We start from the raw sequence: 27341 nt of genomic DNA, 5'->3' as shown, positions 1-27341 counted from the left end.
ACTGCAAAAAATGATTTTCAAGAAAAAAATCTTAATATTTTTGTCTCGTTTTCAGTAAAAATATCTAAAAATGTTTAAATTAAGATGCTTTTTTATAAGCAAAATGACCCAAGAAAAAAAGTCTAGTTTTTAGACCAAAAATATCAAATTTAAGTGATTTTGTGCATAAAACAAGCAAAAAAATCTGCCAATGGGGTAAGCAAAAAATCTCAATTAAAAAAAAAATGCAAGAAAAAGTAGCTTTTTTTTGGTCTAAAAACTAGACTTATTTTCTTTGGTCGTTTTCATCAAGAAAAAACATCTTCATTTAAGAATTTTTAGATATTTTTACTGAAAACAAGACAAAAATACTAAGAATATTTTTTCTTGAAAATCTTTTCTTGAAATTCTTATTTAGTATTTTTGTCTTGTTTTCAGTACAAATATCTACAATTCTTAATGGAGAGGATTGTTTCTTTATAAGCAAAATGACCTAAGAAAATAAGTCAAATTTTTAGACGAAAAAAATAAATTTTTAATAAATTTGTGCTTAAAACAAGTAAAAAATTAAAAATAAGACTTATTACTTATTTTATTGAATATTACTTATTACTTGAAATAAGTTTACTTTTCTTAAAACTAAATTCAAGATTTTTTATATCTTAATGGATAAGCATATTATTATTTTTTGCTTGTTTTAGACACAAATTCACTTCAATTAGATTTTTTTTAAGTCATTTTTTTTGCAGTCTACACATGTGCACAGATTGGTAAGCCACTCCCCCAGACGATCATCAGTCTTTATCGTTTGATGGTTGGTTCTTTTAAATCGAGGGCGGGACTTCAGTCCCCACAGCAGCCATATTGAGCACTGCATTTTCCCCTAGTAATAGGAGTGCTTAATCTTGTTAAATCCAACATCTTTGGCATCAACGCCTATGGTGTGACTCTGAAACATGCAGCGCTGCGATGCTGAGCTGTTGAGTGACAAGTTCCTGTGTTTTGTTTGCATGCAGCTAAATGCATAAAAATCAGACTAATTAATTTGCATGTCAGACAGAGCAGTCATTTGATATGCAAATACCTGCATGTCCTGGATATGCAAAAGAAGAAAAAATGTGAGAGGCAGCGATAAGGAGCCTAATTTTTTTTGGGGGGGGTGAAGCAATTTGAAGCTGTAGGGGTAACTGTAAAATTAGAGGGCAGGAATAAAAAATACACTGGATGTCATAAAGCCAGCACTGAATTAAGAAGAGGAATATTATAGGTAGAGTAGAAACTGGTGGCATATGCACACATATGCAAAATAAACCCTTTAATACCTCAAATATTGACTCTTGATTCAACCCATAGAGAAGAGACACAAATACTACAATGGTAAAAGAAACATTTGCTGTACAGACACAACATTGACTTATCGACTCACAGCAAAAGAGAAAAATATAATAACAACTAGTAAAACATAACACGATCACATTGGTGTTTGCAGTTGGCAGATGCTTTGATTCAAAACAACTTGCAGTGCATTCAAGCTATACTTTATCAGTATGTGTTCCCTGTGGATCAAAGTCAAGACCTAATGCAATGCATTATCGATGGAGCTACTGTACAAGGAACAAAAGATATCAATTATAAAGTACATGCTTCTTGCTATCTAACATTCCTGAGTTATACATGTATTCTAGAGTTAAAATCAGTTTTAATGTAAATATCTTAAGGTACAAAAAATGTTTTTGTGATTGTGCTCTGTTTGCCCTTGAGAGCAGGGTCTATGACTTTAAGAACATTTCTATTGGCACTGACTTTGGCATAGAGGAAGGTGGCATCATTGACGTTCTGGCAGCTCTGTGCTTCTGTCCATAATGATGTTTAGGGCTATCTGCATTCTGGTGCCAAAAATCTGTTCTATAGCATTTGTTGAGGTCTCGTGTGGATATCATCACGGAAAATGAAACCTGGATTGTCCGCAGATGATAGAGCGAGCAGAGGAGGAAATGGGATGGGGGATCAGTGGTCAGATGGTGAAAACAGAAAGCAAACGCATAAAGCCGATTTACCATCTGATCTGGAAACAGTAGTTCTGTCATGAATGGATCTGGGCATACATTTGGCAGATTACTTTTTTGGTTTGTGGGAGAATGTTTAATTATGCTTTAGATGTCACAGTTGTAAATAATCTTGTTTTATCCCTTCATGAGAAACAATGTGTCGAACTGTGCTATGAAATACAACACAATTTATGTGTATAAGTATATGTAGGATGCTTTGGCAATATTGTATGTAAAACAACCATGCCAAGTCCTTTCTGAAATTGAAGAGAACAGATGAGACTAGTTAAAATGAAAACAGATGAGACGAGACAAAACGGAAGGAAAACTGATAAGATAACAACATAATTTATAATATATTGAGATGAGAAGAAACAAAAAGACGGATGAGACGGAAGAGAACAGATGAGACAAGAAGAGCAGAAATGAGAACAGATGAGACGAGAAAAGCAGAATTGAGAACAGATAAGACGAGAAGAGAACAGCTGAGATGAGAAGAGCAGCGACGAGAAAAGAACAGATGAGATGAGAAAGGCAGAAATGAGAAGAGATGAGAGAATAAAAGCAGATTTGAGAACAGATGAGACGAGAAGAGAACAGATGAGAAGAGCAGAAATGAGAACAGCTGAGACGGGAAAGAACAGATGAGATGAGAAAAGCAGAAATGAGAACAGATGAGAAGAGAAGAGAAGAAATGAGAACAGATGAGACGAGAACAGATAAGATAAGAAGAGAACAGATGTGATGAGCAGAAATGAGAAAAGATGAGACAAGAAGAGAACAAATGAGATGAGAAGAGAACTGATGAGAAGAGAAGAGAAGAAATGAGAACAGATGAGACGAGAACAGATAAGATAAGAAGAGAACAGATGTGATGAGCAGAAATGAGAAAAGATGAGACGAGAAAAGAACAAATGAGATGAGAAGAGAACTGATGAGATGAGAAGAGCAGAAATCAGAAGAGATGATACAATAAAAGCAGAATTGACAACAGATGAGAAGAGAAGAGAACGGATAAGATGAGAGGAGAAAAGATGAGCAGAAATGAGAAAAGATTAGACGAGACGAGAACAAATGAAGAGAAAAGAAGAAATGAGAACAGATTAGACAAGAAAAGAACAGATGCGATGCGATGCGATGCGATGCGAAGAGAAGAGAAGAGATAAGATGAGATAAGCAGAAGTAGAAACAGATGAGAAGAGAAGAGCAGAAATTAGAACAGATGAAACGAGACGAGACGAGACGAGATGAAAACAGATAAGATGAGATAAGCAGAAGTAGAAACAGATGAGAAGAGAAGAGCAGAAATAAGAACAGATGAAACAAGAAGAGAACAGATGAGACAAGAAGAGAACAGATGAGATGAGAAGAGATCAGATGAGACGAGAAGAGAACAGTTGAGACGAGAAGAGAACAGATGAGATGATAAGAGCAGAAATGAGAACAGATGAGACGAGAAGAGAACAGATGAGACTAGAAGAGAACAGATGAGATGAGAAGAGCAGAAATGAGAACAGATGAGACAAGAAAAGAACAGATGAGAAGAGCAGAAATCAGAAGAGATGAGACAATAAAAGCAGAATTGACAACAGATGAGAAGAGAATAGAACGGATAAGATGAGAGGAGAAAAGATGAGCAGAAATGAGAAAATATTAGACGAGACGAGAACAAATGAAGAGAAAAGAAGAAATGAGAACAGATGAGACGAGAAGAGAACAGATGAGACTAGAAGAGAACAGATGAGACGAGAAGAGAACAGATGAGACTAGAAGAGAACAGATGAGACGAGAAGAGAACAGATGAGACGAGAAGAGAACAGATGAGAGTAGAAGAGAACAGATGAGACGAGAAGAGAACAGATGAGACGAGAAGAGAACAGATGAGATGATAAGAGCAGAAATGAGAACAGATGAGACGAGAAGAGAACAGATGAAACAAGAAGAGAACAGATGAGACGAGAAGAGAACAGATGAGACTAGAAGAGAACAGATGAGACGAGAAGAGAACAGATGAGACTAGAAGAGAACAGATGAGACGAGAAGAGAACAGATGAGACTAGAAGAGAACAGATGAGACGAGAAGAGAACAGATGAGACGAGAAGAGAACAGATGAGACTAGAAGAGAACAGATGAGACGAGAAGAGAACAGATGAGACGAGAAGAGAACAGATGAGATGATAAGAGCAGAAATGAGAACAGATGAGACGAGAAGAGAACAGATGAAACAAGAAGAGAACAGATGAGACGAGAAGAGAACAGATGAGACTAGAAGAGAACAGATGAGACGAGAAGAGAACAGATGAGACGAGAAGAGAACAGATGAGATGATAAGAGCAGAAATGAGAACAGATGAGACGAGAAGAGAACAGATGAGACGAGAAGAGAACAGATGAGATGAGAAGAGCAGAAATGAGAACAGATGAGATGAGAAGAGAACAGATGAGGTGAGAAGAGAACAGATGAGAAGAGAAGAGCAGAAAGGAGAACAGATGAGATGAGAAGAGAACAGATGAGGTGAGAAGAGAACAGATGAGAAGAGAAGAGCAGAAATGAGAACAGATGAGACGAGAAGGGAACAGATGAGATGAGAAGAGATGAGAGGAGAAGAGCAGAAAGGAGACCAGAAAAGACGAGAAGAGAACAGATATGACAAGAAGAAAACAGATGAGATGAGAACAGAACAGATGAGCTGAAAAGAACAGAATTGAGAACAGATCAGATGAGATGAAAGGCAGAAATGAGAACAGAGGAGACAAGAAGAGAACAGATGTGAAGAGAAGAAATCAGAACAGAGGAGACAAGATGAGATGAAAAGAAATAAGAACAGATGAGATGAGATGAGATGAAAAGGCAGAAATGAGAACATAGGAGACAAGAAGAGAACAGATGAAAAGAGCAGAAATGAGAACAGAGGAGACGCAAAAAGAACAGATGAGATGAGAAGATAAGAAATGAGAACACAGGAGACAAGAAGAGAACAGATGAAAAGAGCAGAAATGAGAACAGAGGAGACGCAAAAAGAACAGATGAGATGAGAAGATAAGAAATGAGAACACAGGAGAGGAGAAGAGAACAGATGAGATGAAAAGAGCAGCAATGAGAACTGATGAGACGAGAAAAGAAGAAATGAGAAGAGAACAGATGAGTTGAATAAAGCAGAAATGAAAACGCATTAGACGAGAAGAGAACAGATAAGATGAGAAGGGAAGAGAAGAGAACAGATGAGATGAGCAGAAATGAGAACACATGAGACGTGAAGAGCAGAAATGAAAAGAACAAAGATGAGTAGACATGAGAACAGATGAGATGAAAAGAGAACAGATTAGACAAGTAGATTAGAAATAAAACAGATAAGTAGAAATAAATCCAAGTGAAATAAGAAAAAATGGGAATAGATGATAAGAGAACAGATTACAAAAGAATTGAAGAGAGATGATAATGAGAACAGATGTAATGAGAAGACAAACGATTTTAACAGAAGAGATGAGAATGGTTACAAAGGGAAGGAAGAGAAAGGGCAGGGCTGAAGAAGAACAGGAGAAAGCAGCGATGTGAGAAAGACGGGAAGAAGGAAGTGAGATCTGCACGGAGCAAAGAAAAGTTCAGTTTGTTACTAAAGCAATTTGAAGACAGATTTGGCCGGCAGATGGTTGGCAGTGCCGTGTTTGTTAAACCAACTGGTCGGGTACATTAGGATGTCGGGGAGCAGCATGCATTGAGTCTCCATTTAGAACAACCACACATGGGGGAAGGGAAGAGGGGCTGCCGGCCTGGCAAGCTGGTCAGGAAATAACGGAGCGATGGAGGAGCAGCCGGGGAAAAGCTAATTAACCCACGCATGGCCTGAAGTAACACATACACACACCGCCGCTCTATAATGAGACTGAGTGCCACTCAGGTATATTTGACACCTCACACAGATGGAACGATCTAGAAAAATGCCCGTCCAATCACTTTGGTCGCCTTGTGTACTGGATTTATTCTTATTGGCCAACTGAAGTCTATTCTTGCATTTATTTTCTCTCCCAGTCTGTTCTAGTGGTTGTCAATAACAACAGTATTTCTAGCATGGACCCCTGGATGCCAAAATATGGAGACATCATCAACTTGGTGAATTGTGTTATACTAAAGCAGTTGTGTGCATGCATATAACATAATGTGTTTATTACTACAACATAAACAACTAAAACACACTACATTCACGTTAACAATAAAGGTGCTACATGATAGCATAGATAGAGACCGTTTTTGGCATCCTTTTGGAGCATCTTTATTTTTAATAGTGTATACAAAACTACATGTCTTTATATCATACAAACATTTTGGAAATGGTGTGAAATGATTGAGAATCCATTAGCTGTCTTTTGAAAGCAACGCAATTTATTTATTTTTTTCAAGTAAAAACTGCACAAATGTGCATTTCTGTTACACGTCCTCCTTCGAATTTCTGGCCACATTATCCATGGGAGCCTGGTGACTAAGTGCGAGAGTGTTAGCGTGTAATAGAGAGGATCTGCAGGAGCTAATTAAGGCCATTGTGATTTCTTACAGACATTGATGTGGTTGTGTAATTGGTGGAGTGCAGTCAATCACCTGGATTTTGCTCAGGGCACACAGAGTCTAGGTAAACGGGCACATGTGGAGGCCTCAGAGGAAAAAACCTGTCTTTTGTTAGCCCTTAATTGAGATGCTAATAGATTGGAACATGCCACACTAAGTTCTTGAGACGTGAGGACAGTAAGAGAGAAAGAGAAGAAGAGAGAGAGAAAGAGAGAGAAGGAGATAGAGAGAGTACAGGAGCACAAAGGGAGAGATGGATGTGAACAGGACATGGTGCCCCCTTGTGGTTGCCTCTTCCAGACAAATTGTGAAAATCTGTAGCAATATGATGTTATGCCAAAACAAATGAAAAAAACTACTTCCAGGAACTTTAGACAAGGAATTTGTTATTTTTCGTCATTTACATTTCTCAAAAAGTATAAAAAGTTGCCATTAATAAAACACCATTTATTTGCTTTTATGTAAACTTTTATGTATTCTCGTGATGAAATAGAATAACAGGTCTTGAGACACGCAAGAATAAATGAAATTCGTTAACAATGTGCCGACATATTTAAACTTACTGTGCCAATCTTTATTATGCTATGAAAAAGATGCTCTATTGGGTTGAGATCTGGTGACTGTGGGGGTCATTTTAGTACAGTGAACTCATTGTCATGTTCAAGAAACCAATTTGAAATGATTCGAGCTTTGTGACATGGTGCATTATCCTGAAGGAAGTAGCCAACAGAGGAAGGCCAGAAACAATGCTCAGGTAGGCCGTGGCATTTAAACGATGCCCAATTGGCACTAAGGGGCCTAAAGTGTGCCAAGAAAACATCCCCCACACCATTACACCACCAGCCTGCACAGTGGTACAGGGTTTATACAGAAATCCTTAAGTTAAATTTACTACTTTTTACTACCTTTTTTACTACCTTCAGAATATTTTTTAAAACCATCACGACACTGAATTGCAAGTGTTAATCAGCGACCTTTCTATTATTTACACAGATTTTGACATATATAACATACAAAAAAAGAATTAAATTGAAAAAATTCTTCTGACTGAAATATTTTTCAGGCCAAGTCATATTCCTTTACCTAACACTTTATGTAGGCGAGACCAATAGCATTTTAAGGGGAGATTTTTTTTGCCATAAATTCCACATTGAAGTCTCATGTGGCATATAGGTAGCTGTAGTTTGCAGGGCATTTCAGATTAAAGCGAAACAGCTAAATAACTCGCTATATAAAAAGAAAACATGAATATCACCACCTTTAATGAATCTTTTATTAATTATTTATTAATTGTAAATGTATTTATTTTAGCATTTACTAATAATTTTTTAATCAAAGTTGAAACTGTTAACATTAGTGAATGCACCATGAACCACGGTCAATTACTGTAATGACATAAACAAGAATTAATTAATGCTTATATACTCTATATTTTTCATTGTTTGTTTGTTATATAATGCATTTACTAATGTGAACAAATACAACTTTTTAATATCATATTATTCAGGAAACATAAACAAATAATCCAGGGTCTGTTCTGTTCACACAACAGTTTACAGTCACAGCTCTAATACAGTAACGTTATGTATGAATATAAACCCTGAACGAGTAACTCGAATCAAACTCGTGTAGAATTCGCACAGGATGTCTGTAACCATAGTGAATGTTGTTAATTGAATGACTGTACATTTATCAACAAATTATTATGTTAAAATAGAGGCAGCGCTGATGTGCTAGTTTATGCGCGATGTTTCTGCTGTTTACTTTCTCCTAAGACCTAAATGGTCGTGTTTATATGAGGATATTTGCAAAGACGGGATTTCTGAGGCATATGTGTTATTTAAGGCCAATAAAGCGGCAAAAATACGTACAACACATGCTCAATGAGAATCGAATGCGCGGCTTGCATGCTCTTCTGACACAGAAACTGCGGACGCACTGTTGTTTGTGTTTGAATGGCTTAAAATCACCTGGGGTGTATTCCAGAAAGCAGGTTATGTGACTTATCCGGGTAAGTTTAGGAGTAAGTAAGCGGATAACCTCTGCTTTCGGTTCCAAAAACGGAGGTAACTTTCGGGTTATGTAAGTAACCATAGCAACTGACTCTCTGAAGATAACCTGTTCCGGAGCAGGTTATGTTGCAGGGTAAGTTCATTTTAAATAATAAAACGAGGCTCCGGAGGATGTCTGCGCATGCGCGACTTATGATGAGCTTGCAGCAGGCGTGGAAGCATATATTTTGCATAATATTACAATGTTAAAGCATTTATTTATTTTATTACATTTACAATCGCGAATATTTATTGCTGTCTTCAAAAATTTATGATATTTCTTTAAAGAAACATTTTTTTTAATAACATGGATTGATATTTGTGATTGAACTAATTACTATACATTTAATTATGTCCATTATTAATAAAAATTGATTCATATTTGTGTTCGGACTAAATACTATACATTTAATTATGTTCATTATTAATATATCTCCAAATATCAGTGGATGTATAAAACACAATTCCATCAGTTAATAAATGTTAACAATAAAGTACATTTCCATATACATTTTTTAAATTCATAAATAACCTCATCTTTCACTTACTAGATCATTTGAGATGAATCTAAAGTTCTAAAAAATGTGTGTGCAAATACATTGTCATTATTGAGCCAGAAATCTTAACCTATGTTACTTAAGTGACAATGTGGCAATGTTACTGTAAAGGAGTAACAAATAGAAACACATGATGCCTATCATAATAATAATTACTGAGGGACAGAAGTTACCCCTGCCTGCAGTCTCTGATAGGCATGTGCATGACCCACAGAATGACACCCATGAAGCACAGGCACGATTTAACACTGACCCACAGAGTGGCACAGGGGAAGCACAGACTTCATCAGGTGAAACACCATTGAATCACAGACATGGCATAGTGGTCAGATATTTTCTATTATCAGTTAGAATCATGTACACAATGAAATGAAATTATAAATATATTATTCATAGTATATTATTTATTTCTTAAACTTGCACTTTAGATCCTTAGCCCCCTCTCTACATTTGATCCATAGTTGGTCTTTTTCTAAATCACCTTTTTTTCTTTAAAATTGGCCTTTTGTGCTTTCCTGAGCTATAATTTTTGAGCCAAAGGGAAATTGAGATATTTGGTTATATTAGATAATACAGGACATTTTAGAACATGTTACTATGAGCGCTAATGTAACATTTCTATTCTTCACTTCTGTCACAGCAGATCCTAATCGTCCAATGCAAATGAATGATAATTTTTAGTGTAGTGTACTGAAAAGCATTACACAAAATTATTGAAAATATTAAAAGAGGGTGCATTAATCTATCAGCTATCAGTGAATGTTAAAAATGATGATACAGTGTGGAAAGTCCAAAAACTAAACAGGGTCACCCAAAGGAGCAGAAGTGAAATAAGTACAATATAGTGAATATAATCATAGTGCATTTTATGCATACACAACACAATCATATCTAAAAAAAAAAAAACCTGTAAATAAGCCTTATGACAGATTTATGCACTTTATGTGCCACAACCCTTACGAAAATTAACCATGGTTTTACTGATGTAAAGTTGTGGGAACCATGTTTTACTACACTAACCATGGTTTAACTATGGTTTTTGAAAACCATGGTGTCAAAACCATGGTTATTTTGTGGTTACCATGGTTTTACTGTAACCATGTTTTTTGTTTTGTTTTAACTGTAGTAAAACCATTGTTAATTTTTGTAAGAGAAAAATCTAATTCGATATAATTAATATATTTAAATAATATTTAAATAATGTGTATTTTCGTTGAGACACATGTAATATTGGACTTAAATGGGGTAAAATAGGTTCGTATTAATTAATTAATTAATTAATTTTACCTGTTTTGTAATCACGCACTTATATAACGTTATAAAATGTTGATTTTGTCAGAAAGTATTGGTTTATAATGTTATTTCTCATTTAAAAACTTCTAAGTTATCTGACGTTTCCATGGTGACTCGTGAAATCTGTGATCCATTGACAATGCCTTTATGTTGTTACCGTGAGCACGCGTTAACTCTGGGTTACTTTCAGCGGGTTGATTGAACTACCTTTTATACTATGTTTTGTAATCGACATACCCAGAGTAAGCAAGTTTGGGGTTGATCAACCCAGAGTTCAGGGTTTATCTGATGGTAAGTTAACCCTGCTTTCTGGAATACACCCCTGTTTTTAAACTGCTGTGCTTAAATATATGTACAAATGTTACGTTTTTGTGACCACACGCAAATGCAACTGCAAGAACCGACAGGTGGATGACATCAAAGTCCCGCGAGAGCATTTCGGAAGCAGTCTCCTCTTATGATTCCTCGTCAATCGCTCTCACAGGATTTGGATGTCATCTGCCTCTTGGTTCTTGTGGATCCACATGAAGTTTACCCACGAGTTAAACAAACCCGTTGTACCAGCCACTGGCTATATCAGCATAGCATGTAAAAGCGTGCCGCGGATGATCAGTAACGTGAGAAATCATTTACCCCCAAAATACAGGACCCCTTACGTTAGTCATACTGTGCAAAGACACGCAATTACCTGTTTGGTTTTCTTAGCCCACGAACTGAAAGGCTTGCCAATCTTCATTATTTCGCTAAGCCAAGTCAATCGTCTTTTACACCTTTATCGATCTTCAAAACATCGGAGCCTTCCTGCATTATAAGTTTGACCATGCTAGCTGAAAAAGTTTTACCTCAGCTTAACGTGATACAGTCAGAAAACCCGGAGTGGATCCGGTCCGTAGTGATTACAGAACGCTTACAGCGGAGAGAGGAACGTGATTTGGCTCCACTTCAGGCTTTGATCACATCCCAGAGATGAAAGATGTTTGATTATTTGCCCAGATATGCAGGTGATTTGAACTAATTTCCAGGCATCATAACATTACAAAAGGCAATCGAAAATGTACTACCTCGTCAGATGACGCTTACTACTTTTTACTACTTTTTACTGGCTTTAATTTGGCATAATTTAATTTACTACCTTTTACTACTTTTTACAACCCCGCGGAAACCCTGTGGTAACAAGTCATGATGGATCCATGTTCTCATTCTGTTTAGGCCAAATTCTGACTCTACCATCTGAATGTCTCAACAGAAATCGAGACTCATCAGACCAGACAACTTTTTTCCAGTCTTGAACTGTCCAATTTTGGTGAGCTTATGCAAATTGTAGCCTCTTTTTCCTATTTGTAGTGGAGATGAGTGGTACCCGGTGGGGTCTTCTGCTGTTGTAGCCCATCCGCCTTAAGGTTGTGCGTGTTGTGGCTTCACAAATGCTTTGCTGCATACCTCGGTTGTAACGAGTGGTTATTTCAGTCAAAGTTATTCTTCTATCAGCTTGAATCAGTCGGCCCATTCTCCTCTGATCTATAGCATCAACAAGGCATTTTCACACACAGGACTGCTGCATGCTGGATGTTTTTCCCTTTTCACACCATTCTTTGTAAACCCTAGAAATGGTTGTGCGTGAAAATCCCATTAACTGAGCAGATTGTGAACTACTCAGACGGCCTGTCTGGCACCAACCACCATGCCACGTTCAAAATTGCTTAAATCACCTTTCTTTCCCATTCTGACATTCAGTTTGGAGTTTAGGAGATTGTCTTGACCAGGACCACACCCCTAAATGCATTGAAGCAACTGCCATGTGATTGGTTGATTAGATAATTGCATAAATGAGAAATTGAACAGGTGTTCCTAATAATCCTTTAGGTGAGTGTATCTCGGACAGCATGAGGATGAGTAAATAATAAGATAATTTTCATATATAGATGAACTATTCTTATGATCTAAGCCTCTATAAACAATATAAAGCGGATGACTTGCATGCTAAATCCAACAAATTTACTTTTGTTAACATTTAAACCCTGAGTAATCTTTACTTTTCTCTTTATCTAGTGTGATTTAGACTGTGGTGATCGTAGTTATTAGGCTGTGACCTAAATGGAGACACAAGGTTCACAATTGAATGGTGTTGCATTAGGAATGTGACTGTAGCACACGACTCAAGTGAAGCGAGATTTATCCAGTAGATTTGCGAAGCTGAGAAGAAACTCGACTGCTAATTTGTGTTCTGGTCTTGTTATTTTATCCTTCCTCGGTGTTATAACTTAGTATTCCTATAGTAAAAACTACCAAATTTGCATGCATGAAGGTTCTGTGGCTATTTGCATTTTGTGTAATTATGACATGCATGGGATGTATGGTTGCCTAGCAACTAGCAGTTAAATCTGCAATATTCAAAACCCTAGCTTGGCTACACGTTTGAACTAAGGATTTGACATTTCACACAAGAGTCTCTCTCCTGGGGAAGATATTTCGACTCAAAGATCCATAAGTTCCTCTATGAAATTCTGTCAGTATTTGACAGTTTGTGTAGCCAAGAAATTTCAAAATAAAAATTTTTGTAAACTGCTTGTCCTATAGATCTGAAATTTTTACATCATCTTTGGACATGTATTTTTTTCCAGCTATATTGGTTGTTGATATATATCCATCATCCCACAGGCCAAAAACATGCAATGCCCTTTCCCCAGCTGTGTATGGATCAACTGGCCCCTTGTTCACTCATTCACTATTCCCTATTTGGGGAATGACAATGGAGTCCACTATATGGGGAAGAAGCAAATGAAAAGGAGTAAGCGATTTCGCTGACGTAAATACCATGCGTCAAAGAGAGCTGTCGCAGAGGTTCGTCATAAACCCTTACACTTGTGTGGCTTTATTGATTATACTGTGAAATGGTAAAGTCTACTTTCTTACTGTTGCATCATGGGAAATATGAGTGAGCGAGTGTACATCGAATGTACCATCAAAATGAAAGTGCATTGTGGGTAAAAAGTAGTAAACGAATGTAGGGAATGAAGTTGTTCACTCAGGTTTCGGACACCACTACAAAATGACCAACACACTCGCGAGATTAAACATGTCTTGCGAAATTAAATGTGTCACGAGATTTCTCCTTTGGAGGATGCATTTGTAAGTTGCACGTCATAAAGACGGTCTTATTACAGAATATTAACAAATATAACGTTTACTATTATATTTAGTTAATCATAAATTGTTGTAATATGCTTATGACTTGCAAATGTAATGCTCACTTAACAGAAATAAATGAGGCTTGATGACGTATGCATTATTTAAATATCTGCATGCGTCTCCCTCAGACTGTAAACGAAGCTCGGGCGCACAAAAAGAACAGCTGGGGCGCACCAGATAACACGTCAGCCACGTCGTACGTCAGCCACGTCACTGCAGTCACGTGACTTTAGTCTCGTGCATGCGATTCACAATAGAACCGGAAGAGAAGACAATGCTGAATAAAGTCGTAATTTTTGTTATTTTTAGACCAAAATGTATTTTGATGATGTTTTTATTGCCTTTCTGGACATGGACAGTATACCGTACATAGATTTTCAATGAAGGGTCAACAAGCTCTCGGACTAAATATAAAACATCTTAAACTGTGAAGATGAGCGGAGGTCTTACGAGTTTGGAACGACATGAGGGTGAGTCATTATTATTGAACTGTCCCTTTAATGTAATGTGTTTATTTGTTTTGATACTTTATTTTAACAAATTATTATTGCATCGTCATTATTATGTAATTTTAAAGGTTATTGCTCACTTGGGTCTATTTTTATTACCAAAAAACATTAAATTACTTTATTATCAATTAGCAAAATAATTGTTATGGAAAGTCCTAAATTAGTTCAAACATTTCAGAATAATGTGATTTCAGTTTCCCATTCATTTAATTTATCATTGAGAATTTTTAAAAAAGTGTAAAAATCTCGTCTCGTTCTCGTAAACCTAGTGTCTCGTCTTGTGGATTAAGTATCTCATCTCACCCCTAATATTTACATGTATGTGCATCTTTCAGAATTGACATGAAAAAATGTCACATCCATAACATTAATTCTTCCTCATAAATGCACAAACAAAAATAAATAAATGCATAAATATTTTATGTTCTTTGAAGAGCCATCCCTTCTACATTTGTTGGATATTATTGCTTCTGGTTTGTGCATAACCAGTTCAATTCACAGAAATTCTATTTTTTGAAAGATGTATATTGTATACAGTATATGTATATTTGATTTTTTTACCATTTTTGGTTACCCAAAAAAACATTTCAGTCAAAGGTTCTTGCGCTGTTGTCTAAAAAACCTTTGTCCAAAGATCCTTTAGATGTTAAAGATTCTTTACGGAACCATATAGCCAAAAAAGCATTATTTAGCACCTTTATTTTTAAGAGAGTACAGTCCTCTGACTCCCAACGTCCTCCATACAAAAACAGTCACTACAATCCCACAGCTTTCATTTCACCCTTGCAGACAAGATACATGGTGACATCAAATCTTCCCTTACGCAACACAGACGGCCCCCATCCCAAGATTTGTGCCCATCTCCCCCACCATCCCAGCCAAGCGACCCCCCCCCCCCAAAGCTCCCCGTCCCTCACTCATAATGGACCCAGCTGCCAGTCAGAGCGAGCTTTATTAACCCCTTGCCTTCTGACACTCATTTCATTGTGGCATGAGGTCAACAGCTGATTAGAACACCAGTGAGGCGGCACTCTACACATGACCTTCGACCCCAGCAGCCTCTCCGTTCGGGCAGCGGGCCAATAGGAGGCAGAGCGGCCTCCCCTGTTGCCATGGCGACAGGGCCTGCCGAATCGCAGATGGCTCGGCAGGGGGTGGAGTGGGTGGAGAGCGAGAGCAGACAATGGAGGATGGAGCGAATAAGTGAGAGTAAAGGGAAACCGATATGAATGCAAACGCAGAATGGCCAGTAGAGGGCGTCTGTGAACCTGCGACAGTCTAATAACAGGAACACAATGAGAGATGCAGCACATAATGCAACTTAAAGCTAAAACCAGTGTTGCCATGTCAACTTCATATACTGTAAGTGCTTTTTGGGAATGGGGGCTTGGGTATTATTTGCAGTTGCCAAATATCCGATGTACAGTTTGAGTTGCACACTACATAACACTGTAGTTTGTTTGGCTTTTTCTCCTGTGTTTCTGTATTTTACACTTCATCTCCCACTACAATGACACATATGCCAAGTGTTTTAATCACTGATTTGCATGGCCAATTGTGTATGTAAAGCACTTTTTGTTATTTCTGTAAAAGAACACAATTATTATTAACGTTTTCACACATTTAAGGGCCGTTCACATTATAATGATAACTATATAAAAAAAATATAGTTTTGAAAATCGCTTTACATTAAAGACAAAAGCGGAGTTCACACCATAACTAAAACAATAAAGATACAGCGAACGATATCGGGATCACTTTCTGAACGATTTTCCCCCCACCTGATGAACGATAAACCATTGACAGCTAATCAAATTTATTTGAATCTGCATGGTTACCCGCTGTGTAAATGCAACAAGAACAAAATATTTACATATTCAGTGACATGTAAACAGTTTTTATTACAAGAAATATCTAATAAATGTTAATGTTATTAAAGGCAAGTATCTGCGCGAGTGCCCCGCGCGTGAGCAAATTAGCATAAAGTTATCGTTATAATGTGGACACTATCGTCATAGTTAACGTTATTTCCATCGTTATAATCTGAACGGCACTTTATGCTATATAATCATTTATACATTCAATTATATAAACTAAGCAATTTTCCTTTTTCCAACAAACACACAAAAACTAATTTTTGTGAGGAAAGTTGCTGTTTTTTATAGGAAGGATCTGGCAACACTGGGTCTTAACCTGAAAGTTTGAAAAGAGGTTTGGCAAGAAAAAGAGGCAACTGTTTAAAAAAAAGTTTTAGCAAATCTCTTCTTGGATATAAACGTTTATGCAAAAGCCCTGCATGAACATGCATTCAGCCATGCAACTTGCGAACTGGAAAGGATCTGTTTGTCCAAAAACACACACGCACAAACATCTGAGCCTTTTTCGTGACCTATTTTTGAGTTATTTGGGAGCAATTCCAGAACTACAAAATAAATCACTTTACATTGAAAAAAATGTGTTTGGTTGTTTCTAAATATGTGAATGTTTAATATTGCTAATATAGTCATGACTAAAACCCCTTAAGCCATGACTATACATTCAGAATATACGACAGTCATAGGTACCTTATTGGATTCAATAAAATATTAAATTCAAAAAGCACCAGATATTAAAAATAGCGCAGCTGAACATAAGGTCAAAGAGCTTTTTTGGGCAGCAAAAGGTACAGGGCATTGGGGGGGGCATCATCAGCTGGAACCAATGCTGCATGAAGAGACAAATCGCACCCATATGCTTTTCCTATTTCGTTGGCTCCCACCCCTTCTTCTCATCCTGTGGGCTGTGAGTGCATGTTAGCATGTGTGTAGTCAAAATACTGTCAAAAATAGATCAAGAATCAATTTGTACGATACCATATCAAAGAAAAAGCTATTAGATATTGTGTTCAACACATTTGTTCAAAATTGTGCACCTAGGCAAGACAAACTGTGCCGTTCATTTGGATTCTTGTGAGATGGAAAAGAAAAGCGGCGGAAACCTTTCGTATCGGCACAAAAGCGGGTGAGATATGTCTGATGTGATGCATGTGCAGAACAAGAGAGGACACTGAGACAGTCAAGGTTATCTTATCAATAGTCAAACGCGTCTCAAGCGACACCGTCTGTAACGTGTCCGAGCGAGGCTCCTACGACCAGGTACGGAAAACGTGGCTTGTAATTTCATTTCAGACAGACATTCGATCTGAGGGAATGAAAGTGGAGAATGTAAAAGGGAAACGCCATGAAATACGGAGTACGATCATACACAAGGGAAGGGGGGAGGGTTTCAAGGAAGAAAATGAGACTACAGGGGTAGATTAGTAGCTGCAAGAACCACAGTCAATTCCTCTGCTTCTATTGTTCCAACAGGCTATGCTTCGACGGTAAGGGTGGGGTTGGTAGCGTGAACTGCATGCATGCAGGTCTCTATTGCGATGCACCACTGAGAGCAAGAAACCTCAAAATCTTTCGCAATTATAGAAAATATATGCATAATGCATAATGCACATGGAAGGTTCGCCGTCTATTCTGAAAGGCTTTGAACCTCATCATGCTCGGATTTGGAGCCTCCTTTCTCTGCCTAAAAGACAAACCTTTCTAAAAGACAAACCAAATTACTATTTTATGTGTAAGATCATGTGGATATCTGCATAGTAGGAAACCCATTTTGTTTGGGATGGATCTGCAGGTTATCTAAGGGAGATGGAGGCATCAAAGGCTGAATTTACCAAAAATCTTTAACCTGAAACTTACACTGACCAAAATTATAAACGCAAGACTTTTGTTTTGCCCTCATTTTGAACTCATTCGCCACCAGCATTTTTTGTAATTTTCACAAGTTTCACAAAATGCCTTCCAGAATAAAAAAAAATCAACAACATACAAATATATCAAATGTAAGAACAGACCCTCTGGTTTCAAACAAACAATAAACAAACAAACAAAACAGGAAAAATCGTTACATCCTAGCTATATTTTTTCTCTGCTTATAAACGATTATCAAAACATACACAGAGTTAAAATTAGTAAAAAAAAATTGCTTTCGTTTTTTAATAAATTGGGTAAGTGCAGTGAATAATCACGGTATTACAGATTAACATAAAACCTCACCAGGAACACGTTTTTTAATGTAAATGTTTTCTCTTAATTGACGAGATAACTCGTCAATGGCTGGGATAGAGTTAATGAGCTGAACTAAAAGCTCGAAAACGTTTTCTAATGTAACAACAGGTCTATTTCTCTCAAATATTGTTCTTAAATCTGTTAGTGAGTACTTTTCCCCATAGGTGTGGCTTATCAAGATGCTGATAAGACAGCATGATTATTGCATAGGTGTGCCTTAGGCTGGCCACATTAAAAGGAGAATATGAGTTTTGTGTGCATAGAAATAGTCTTAGATCTTTAAATTCAGCTCATGAAAAATGGGTGAATTTTTTCAGCATACTTTTAATTTAACCCTTTAACTAGTACAGCCATTTTTTAGTGGGGGGTGGTGAAAAGGTGATGTGCACCTTCAAATTAACTCTGGCATTTTTTTTGGTCTAGAAGCCAAATTTTGGTCTTGTTTTAAATACACTTTAATGTTTTTTACTGAAGTGTCTGAAGGTGAAATATCTATTTTTTATAGCAGTTTACATTTATTTGTAATAAATAAAAAATGCAATATAGTATTATTTTTAATACATCAAATTCTCAAAAAACTGAGGTTTGTGTTGGTTTGCTGTGAGGTTTGCTGCATACTCTTGTCACAAATGAATATATTACAGTTACTGCATTATTATTACTGCTAAAAGGTTTTGAAATATGAAAACTACATTCTTTTTAGACCTTTCCAACAATATATAGTTTGTCATAAAAGATTAACATTTACAGGAAAAATATTGAAGTAAACTTAGGTGTCCCGCTCACAGGACAACGCCAGTTAACTTAAAGTGTCGAATCTAAATTTAAGAGAAACACAAAAAAATGACAAAGATAAAAATGAGGTCTTGAAGACTTCCAAAAACCTTAAAAAAAGACCATGGCTGCTGTCATCAATCCACATCACAACTAAGTCAACGTATTATAGCAACAAGGTCAACCCTTTCTCAACTATAATCGTAGCATTTATTGCTATTATGTATTAAAAGTTGCAGAAAACTTTTCAGATAACTCCTATTGTGTAAAGTGTCACTTTTTTGCGACCACGGGTGCAGAGGTGTTTGTATTCAATTAGCCGAGTTTGCAGTCAACACAAACAACCTTTGTTTTGTACAAAAATCTGAACTGGCGGATCACCCGAGGGTCACTATAGGCGTCACTTCGTGCATGAAGATGATAGAAATGAAAGTTGCTGTTGAGATACCTTTTGATATTCAGCCTTTGAGCACGTTGCGTGGTCAAGCTGTTCGCGTGTGTATGCGTAGATGGCCGATCGGTAGGTCGTGCCGGTGTCGTTGCCCTGGCGCATCCCTATCAAAGAAAGGACAGAGCTGCGTAAATGTAAAATCATTTCTGCACCGCAGAGTCTGTCATCAAACATTTTATGTAGTTAAAAGGATTAGTTAATATAAAATTTCATTTATTTTTGGTCCTTTAGCTCAGTTAGGGCATTGCATTAGCAGCGCAAACATCATGGTTTTCGAACCAGGAACACACACACTGATAAAATACAATATACGGCTTGAATGCACTGTGTGTCGGTTTGGAATAAAGCATCTCCCAAATGCATAAATGCAAATGTTGTATGGTTAAAGCAAACACGTGATTGGTACAGTAAGGTGGGTCTGAGATAACAATCTAATTGAAAGTTTGTGAGTCCTGAATCCTCATCCTTCCAGAAGAAATAACAGCATACAGGTTGTGAATGACATGAGGGTGAGTAAATAATGATCAAATTATCATTTTTTGTTAAACCGTTCTTTTCATTTATATAAGACTTTTTTCTGAACTCTGAATAGACATCTGAGAACTATAGCAAGGCGTTTGATGTAATCATTCAATCGTTCAGTCACTGGGTACAAAATTAGCCACTATCGGCGCTTAGACACTTGGGAAACAAACTTCCAATCAGGCAAAAGTGAGCCTATCTAAAATCTTTGGGAAGGGTGTAATTTTAATTAAAGCTCTGTTCTATCTGATCCTGCTCTAGATGTGAATTATAGCTAGCTACAGTATAGCTTTACAGTCGAGGGTTATTTTTTCCACAAAAAATCTCTTTGTTGGATAGCCAGAAGTCATGTTGTACTGTATTGGACCAAGTGCTGTTCATGAGAGATTTCAGAATTTAATTGGTGACATTAAACTAAAGGACAGATTCGAAATGTTATAGCAAAGATCTAAAAACGATCAAAAGAAGGGAACCATGTGTGCACCTCAGTGGCGGTCCGTGCATTTCACACATAGGCCGTCAGTGGTCTCCTATGTGGATTACTCCATATTGTAATACTATCATTACGACGTTACGGCAATAGAAACACATCAACAGTTTAATAGCGGAGTAAAATAGAAATGACTGTATTTTACACCTCAAGGAATAACAGTCAAATTTTACTTTATTAAAAGAGACACTACAAAATGAAATGCAGCAAATATTATACAGAAACCCATTTGAAAGGTTTTTAAAAATGAAGTTAAACTCTTCTCTTTTTTCTGCTAAAGAAATTGCATAAATGATTCTTGAAAAATCTTACCAAGTGTTTTGAAGAATTAAAAGTATAACAAATTACTTTGTTGAAAGTCAAACAGATTTTCATGCAAAGAGATTTTTAAAGGTTTACTATTAAAAAAGTGACATTTACAAGATGTACATTTAAAAAATATTATTTGCTTACTAAACAGTCCCTCCAGAAAAACGCAATTATACGATCGAATGATTCAATGCCAAAGTCTGTACATATGTGGGGGCCGCATTTTTTAAATGCATCGCACTTTCGCGGTATTTCATTGCAGATTTCTGCTCGTAAAATATGCAGGGCTTGCATGATTTCATAATCCACACATTTTTGTAGCAAAAAGTCATATATCTTAGCAGAAAGTTGAAAAATGTTGCATTTACTTCACACATGCGCAGCCATGTCCCCTGTTGTCATGGGAATGTTAGGAAGTGACGTAATTACGCAAAGTGAACATCAACAAAAATCTGCAAAAGCTGCAAACAGTTTTTGCAAGTTCATGCAGTTTTTGCAAGTTCCCGCAATTTTGGCAAGTTTCCGCAATTTCATAGCATAATAGAGGCTAATGCTGCAAGTCGAGACTGTCCAGTAGTATTTCTGGCATAAGTTTTAATTCGTTGCAGGGCTGAGAATGTCCATTCAACCAAAGCAGTGGACACAAGAATAGTCACCCCCTAACATGTCAATGCGTACAGCTGTCACATGCTCTCACATGCTCTCAAAGAGTTTGGTTATTTAAAACTTGACTCTTAAAAATTCAATTAAAAGTTGCAATTTTCTAGGCAGATATGGCTAGGAACTATACTCTCATTAAAGTATAATAATCAAGGACTTTGCTGCTGTAACATGGCTGCAAGAGGCGCAATGATATTAAGCAGTGCCCGAAAATAGTCCCCTGCTATTGAAAGTTACCAAGGGGACTATTTTCATGCGCTGCGTAATATCATTGCTGAATATCATCAGCTGAATGGATTCCAAAACTGTAAAAATCAAATGTTTAACTCTGGGGAGCTTGAAAATGAGCATATTTTCAAAAAAGTGGAGTGTCCCTTTAAAAGCCTATTTGAAATAAAATAATACTGCAGCTTTCACACAGATGACGATAAACTATAAACTTCACAATAAATATATAGCAACAGGAAAATAAATGTAATGTATGAGTAAATGTTGCCTCTTTGCTCAGTACTTTAACCACAGTAAGATTTTCTATTTAGCATGAGGCCTTTACAGCTATAAAAAAAAAAAATTGATATTGCTTTTGTGCAAACTGCCAATACACAGCACTATATTTTCTAATTCATGCATCGCAGGGTTAATAATTTATTAAATAGTGTTCTGCTAGTCACGTGTTTTCCTGGTCATGTGATGTGATCTCAACATGGCAGCGACCATGACAGGAGGCAATAAAATGTACAATGTAATAGCAAAAAGTCATTAGGGTCAAATAAAGAAGCTTTCGATGTATGGTTTGTTGGGAAAGGACAACAATTAACTACACACATATATATATATGCCGGTAATTTACCGTAGATTTAAATTTATGTTATTTACTGGCAAGAGTTTGTTCAAAGTTGAATACATTTTAAACTTTAAAGCAACACTATGTAGTTTCCATGTAAAAATGACTTACAGCTCCCCCATGTGGTTGAAAAGCACAACAGTGCCTGGTATCAGACACTCTTCTGCAGGCAGGGGGAGGGGCGGGGCAGGGCTGTGTTTCCTACCCTCCACCGACACTTTCAGAGTGTGCTTGTAGCAGCTAGGAGGCTGCTCAGGTTGCAGCAACAGTACAATTTGTCCGGTTACAAGTTGTTCTATCACTGAAATAATTTTAGAGACATTATTTAAAGGTAAAAAAAACTACATAGTGTTGCTTTAATAAGTCTTTATCTTTACAGAATAAAACTATACAATAACAGCCTCATGCAAAGCATTCTGGGAACCAAAAATCATCATCAACCTTTTTCTGTTTTTTTGCTTCAGATTTTGTTTCCAAGAATGTTTTGCTTGATGCTATTTTTTTTAGTTTTACTCTGTAAAGACAAAGACTTGTAAATATTTAATGTTCATTTAACTTTGAACAAAATGTTCCCAGTAAAAAACATAAATTTAAATCTACGGTACCGGCAACTCAGATGCAATATCTAAGGAATTTTTTTACAGTGTATATATATATATATATAGGAAATTTACAGAATATCTTCATGGAATATAATCTTCACATAATATCCTAATGATTTTTGGCGAAAAAATATATATAATTTTGACCCATACATTGTATTGTTGGCTATTGCAACATAAATACCCGTGCGACTATGATTGGTTTTGTGGTTCACACTAATATTACTGGAACCATCGGTTATGGTACATACATCAGTTAAATGTTCATTTGTCAAAAGTAATATTGATTTTTTTCTATATAACTTTTCTTTACATTAGTGGTTTAACTTAAAGGAAACCAGAATGATTTCTGTATAAGCTGATTTAAGAATGAGCACTAGTCATCACCACTGCAGACACAATCAGGCTGTTATACAATCTGGATAAGTCTGAATGTGATTGGATGACTGAGACACTTTAATCTCTGTCCTGAATCCTCTGGTCATGATTGCAGCCACTCCAAATGTTGCCTCTCTTCTATGTGAATTCATAATGGTCCTCTCATGTCTCTCACACTACTGGAACTGTTTTAAGTTAAAATGTTGCTTTTCTTAAATTAACACTTTACTAATCTGTCTAGTGCACATTTTAATGATTTAAACCTAATCTTAAAGGAACAGTTCACTCAGTGGTCAATTAGTGTGAATGGGAAAGTAAATAACATAAAATTGTGTTTTTTGGAGATTGACAGCTCTCATGAACAATTACTTTTTTTAAAAGCAAGCCTGAACATTAACCTAATTTTGTGACCCTGCCTGTGAAAACCCAGTTGAAGTTTTTTTTTGTGAAATCTTCTTAAATAATGTAAGGAATATTCAGCAAAAATATAACCTTGATATCTTCAGTACTACACTATCATGCAGAACAACATTTGCTTTGGCAGATGCTTTCTGTCAAGGTCTGGCACTGAATTAAAAAATGTAGCAGTGTGTTTTTGTGTTGGGAAATGTTACCTTGTGTGGGATCATGACTTTCCCAGAATACCTTGAGCAACTGCGCGAAGCTGATTTTCTCTGGCTCGTAGACCACACGAACCACCTCTGCATGTCCTGTTTTACCTGCGCGAGTGAAAGAAGCATAGGTGACCGTGAAAACATCATCAAAGAAGACTCACAGTGAGCACACGCGTGGTGTCCTGCGTTCCCATTCCAGTTCGGTCATCACGGGTCGTGTGGTGAGGTCAGTGCTCTACAGTGATTCATTTTACAACCTGTGTCTTTTGACCCCATCATAGCAGTCGAACCGTGCTCACAGACTCAGCTGGTTGCGGAAAAATAATTGCAATCGCTCTCAAATCCAGAGAAAATGATAAAAGACAAGTAGAGGGAGGTAAAGGGCACAGGTAAATGAGAAATGAATCGTTTTGGGTCAGCAAACATGGAGAAATTGTGTATTAAACAAACGTAGATAATATATAAAGCTCTTACGTGGAAAGATTCTTCAAAATGTAAGAGTTTGTGTTAAGATAAAATATAGGATGAGTGAATAATGAAAGAATATTTACTGGATAAGGTATTAAACGGGACATTTTATGAAAATCAGACTTTGTCCATGTTTAAAGGATAAGTCAATTTTCTTAAAAAAATCCATAACATTCACTTACCACCATGTCATCCAAAATGTTGATGTCTTTCTTTGTTCAGACGAGAAGAAATTATGTTTTTTGAGGAAAACATTGCAGGATTTTTCTAATTTTAATGGACTTTAATGGACCCCAACACTTAACAGTTTTAATGTTTTTTATCACAAACGATGCATAAGGGTCTTATCTAGCGAAAGGATGGTCATTTTTGGCAAGAAAAATAAAAAAATATGCACTTTTAAACCACAACTTCTCGTCTTCCTCCGTTCGTGTGACGCGCCAGCACGACCTCACGTAATATGTCATCACAGCAAGAGGTTACGGATGGCGTATGCGAAAATACGCCCCAGTGTTTACAAGTGTGGAGAAACAGGATCGTTCCGACGTTGTTGTATGTGGAATGATACTAGTTAATGTTTTTGTGTCAGTTTATTGTTTAAAATGGTCCGCAAATGTGCGTTTCATATTTTTTATTTTTCTTGCCAAAAAGGACAATTGTTTCACTAGATAAGACCCTTATGCCTCGTTTGGGATCTTGGAGTCCTTTGAAACTGCAATTTTAAACTGCATTAAAACTGTTAAGTGTTGGGGTCCATTAAAGTCCATTAAAATAAGAAAAGTCCTGGAATGTTTTCCTTAAAAGACATAATTTCTTCTCGACTGAACAAAGAAAGACATCAACATTTTGGATGACATGGTGGTGAGTAAATTATCTGGATTTTTTTAAAGAAAATTGACTAATCCTTTAAGTGCTATAATTGGGTCCCGTGTTTCTATCAACCTATAAAATGTGAAAAAGATCAACCCAGTTCTTCAAGCATGAAAATTGGCTCCCCCTGTGATGTCAGAAGGGGATAATACCTCATTTGCATTTTAAAGATCACATTTTTGCTCACACCTACAAAGTGGTAATTTTAACATAGTATAATAAATTAGCTATATGGTATTTTACGCAAAAACTTCACATACGTACTCTGGAGACACCAAAGATTTATTTGATATCTTAAAAAAAGTGTTGTGAAATGTCCCCTTTTAAACAACAAGCACTTGAAATGTGCACATCTTAAATTATATTTTATAAAATCATACAGCATGTGTCTCTCCGTACATTACGGTACATGGATTTATAACATCGCCCAGCTATTTTTATACAGATGTATTTTTGTACACAGTTTATCTTGCAAATAAATCTGAAAACAGCTTTGACTGGAACCCCGAAACTGAAAAAGCGAGGCCCTAATTCCACATCCTCCATCATTAGTTTATTACCAAAGAACTCTGCTTAATAATCTCTGCCTTAGTCTTATGGGGAGCCACCCTCTATGTTATCTCCAGTAAATCTATATTGCTGTGATATTAAAAAAGTAATAAAGGACTAACCTGTGGGGTTATTTTCATTACCAGGCAAGACAGCAGAGGGGTAGTAACATTATCAGAGCTCAGATATGGAAAACCAAAGGCGGGCCATTGCCCACACACTCAATTCACAGCAGGACAACATTTGATAGAAGCGTCCCCATACTATCAAAAGTGTAAATATGCATTTAGTGATACATCTTCTGTGTATTTATCTATAATTTATTCATTTTCAATGTGATGATGGAAAATCTGTAGGACAGTGGAGGAAAGTTCATGTTTTCTCTGCTGCAGGACAGATCCGTGAAAGCGAATAAAATGCAAAACTGTACAGTATGTTTTCTGCACTCATCAAGACCTTTGTCAGTATTTTATGCAAATGTTCATACTGTACATCCAGCGGTAAGACAACAGCGTTCTAATGGAGGCGTAAGTGCGGTAGGATAATCCTCAAACTGTGTTATGCATGTTGGCTTATGGAAGAGTAATGAACTCGCCGAACCCGCTCTCACACTCCCCACTCCTCTCTCTTTACACGCAACCCACTCGGTTTCTCGTTCTCGCCGTGGCTTTTATCCCTTCTTCGTTGCCTCTTTAAACTATATCTCCCACTTTTTATTCCATTTCATCCTTCAGCTTAAATCCTTAAACTCCCAATATTGTTGGTTTATCAATCCTCGCACCCTCCTTGCTGCTGGGTTGCGCTGCTAAAGGCGTTGAAGGTCAAACACAGGCAGGCATCTCGCTGTCTGGATAAGATAGACCAGTTGTATAAAAAGGCTAAATATTAAAAAGGCTAAATAATTAAATATTGATCAAATATATAGAAACTTTACTTGCATGCATATCAACCACAGAGAAAATGCAGTATAGCTGCATGGGGTTGCGACCAACCAAGATGGCTGCCGGGTGAATTGTCTTGCCTTAAAGGGACTTATAGAAAAATACCTCAATCTGCACCGACCAAACTGTCTCATGCAAGGCATCAATAAAAGTGATATTCAGAGGTAATGGTTATATGTAACACTGGAAGCCTATAAGAGGTGAGCTGCAAGCTATCGTCTCCAGCTGTCTCTATACAGCTCTGACTCAGGCTCACAAAATGGTCGAAAGAGCAACTACAGGCTGCTTCAGTTTTAAAATGTTATTTCTGTAATTATTTGTGTCAGTGGCTTTATCTCTAGTGCATTTCTCTGCTTGGTGAACATGTCTGTACCCTTTAATCCCCTGTTGACACAAGCTCCTGTACAGACATGGCTGAGATTAACAGTGAGAGAGGGGGAGAGAGAGAGAGAGAATGAGTGCATAGACAAAAGAGAGAGAGAGAGGTTGATAGCCCCCTCTTCTCCGATGTGTGAATAAAATCCTGTGCATGAATCTATTGCTCTGTACTGAAATTTAGTGAGCTGCCTGTGGATGCTAAAT

At 36.9% G+C, this 27341-nt stretch overlaps 1 protein-coding gene across 4 annotated transcripts in view; it reads right to left on the bottom strand.

The window, feature by feature from the left end:
• The window catches only part of msraa (methionine sulfoxide reductase Aa), a 96884-nt gene that overhangs the window by 6934 nt on the left and 62609 nt on the right, over nt 1-27341 (bottom strand). For all 4 annotated transcript variants that reach the window (XM_065256194.2, XM_065256196.2, XM_065256197.2 and 1 more), the window contains 2 exons: nt 23932-24036; nt 19510-19616 (listed from right to left, as the gene is read on the bottom strand). In XM_065256194.2, the coding sequence (XP_065112266.2) occupies nt 19510-19616; nt 23932-24036 (212 nt within the window). The remainder of the gene's footprint in view (nt 1-19509; nt 19617-23931; nt 24037-27341) is intronic.

This window comes from Paramisgurnus dabryanus, chromosome 12 (assembly GCF_030506205.2).
Source record: "Paramisgurnus dabryanus chromosome 12, PD_genome_1.1, whole genome shotgun sequence".
NCBI classification, from domain to species: Eukaryota; Metazoa; Chordata; class Actinopteri; order Cypriniformes; family Cobitidae; genus Paramisgurnus; species Paramisgurnus dabryanus.
Note: the sequence above shows the minus strand (reverse complement) of the source record. Positions and strands in the feature narration are given on the sequence as shown.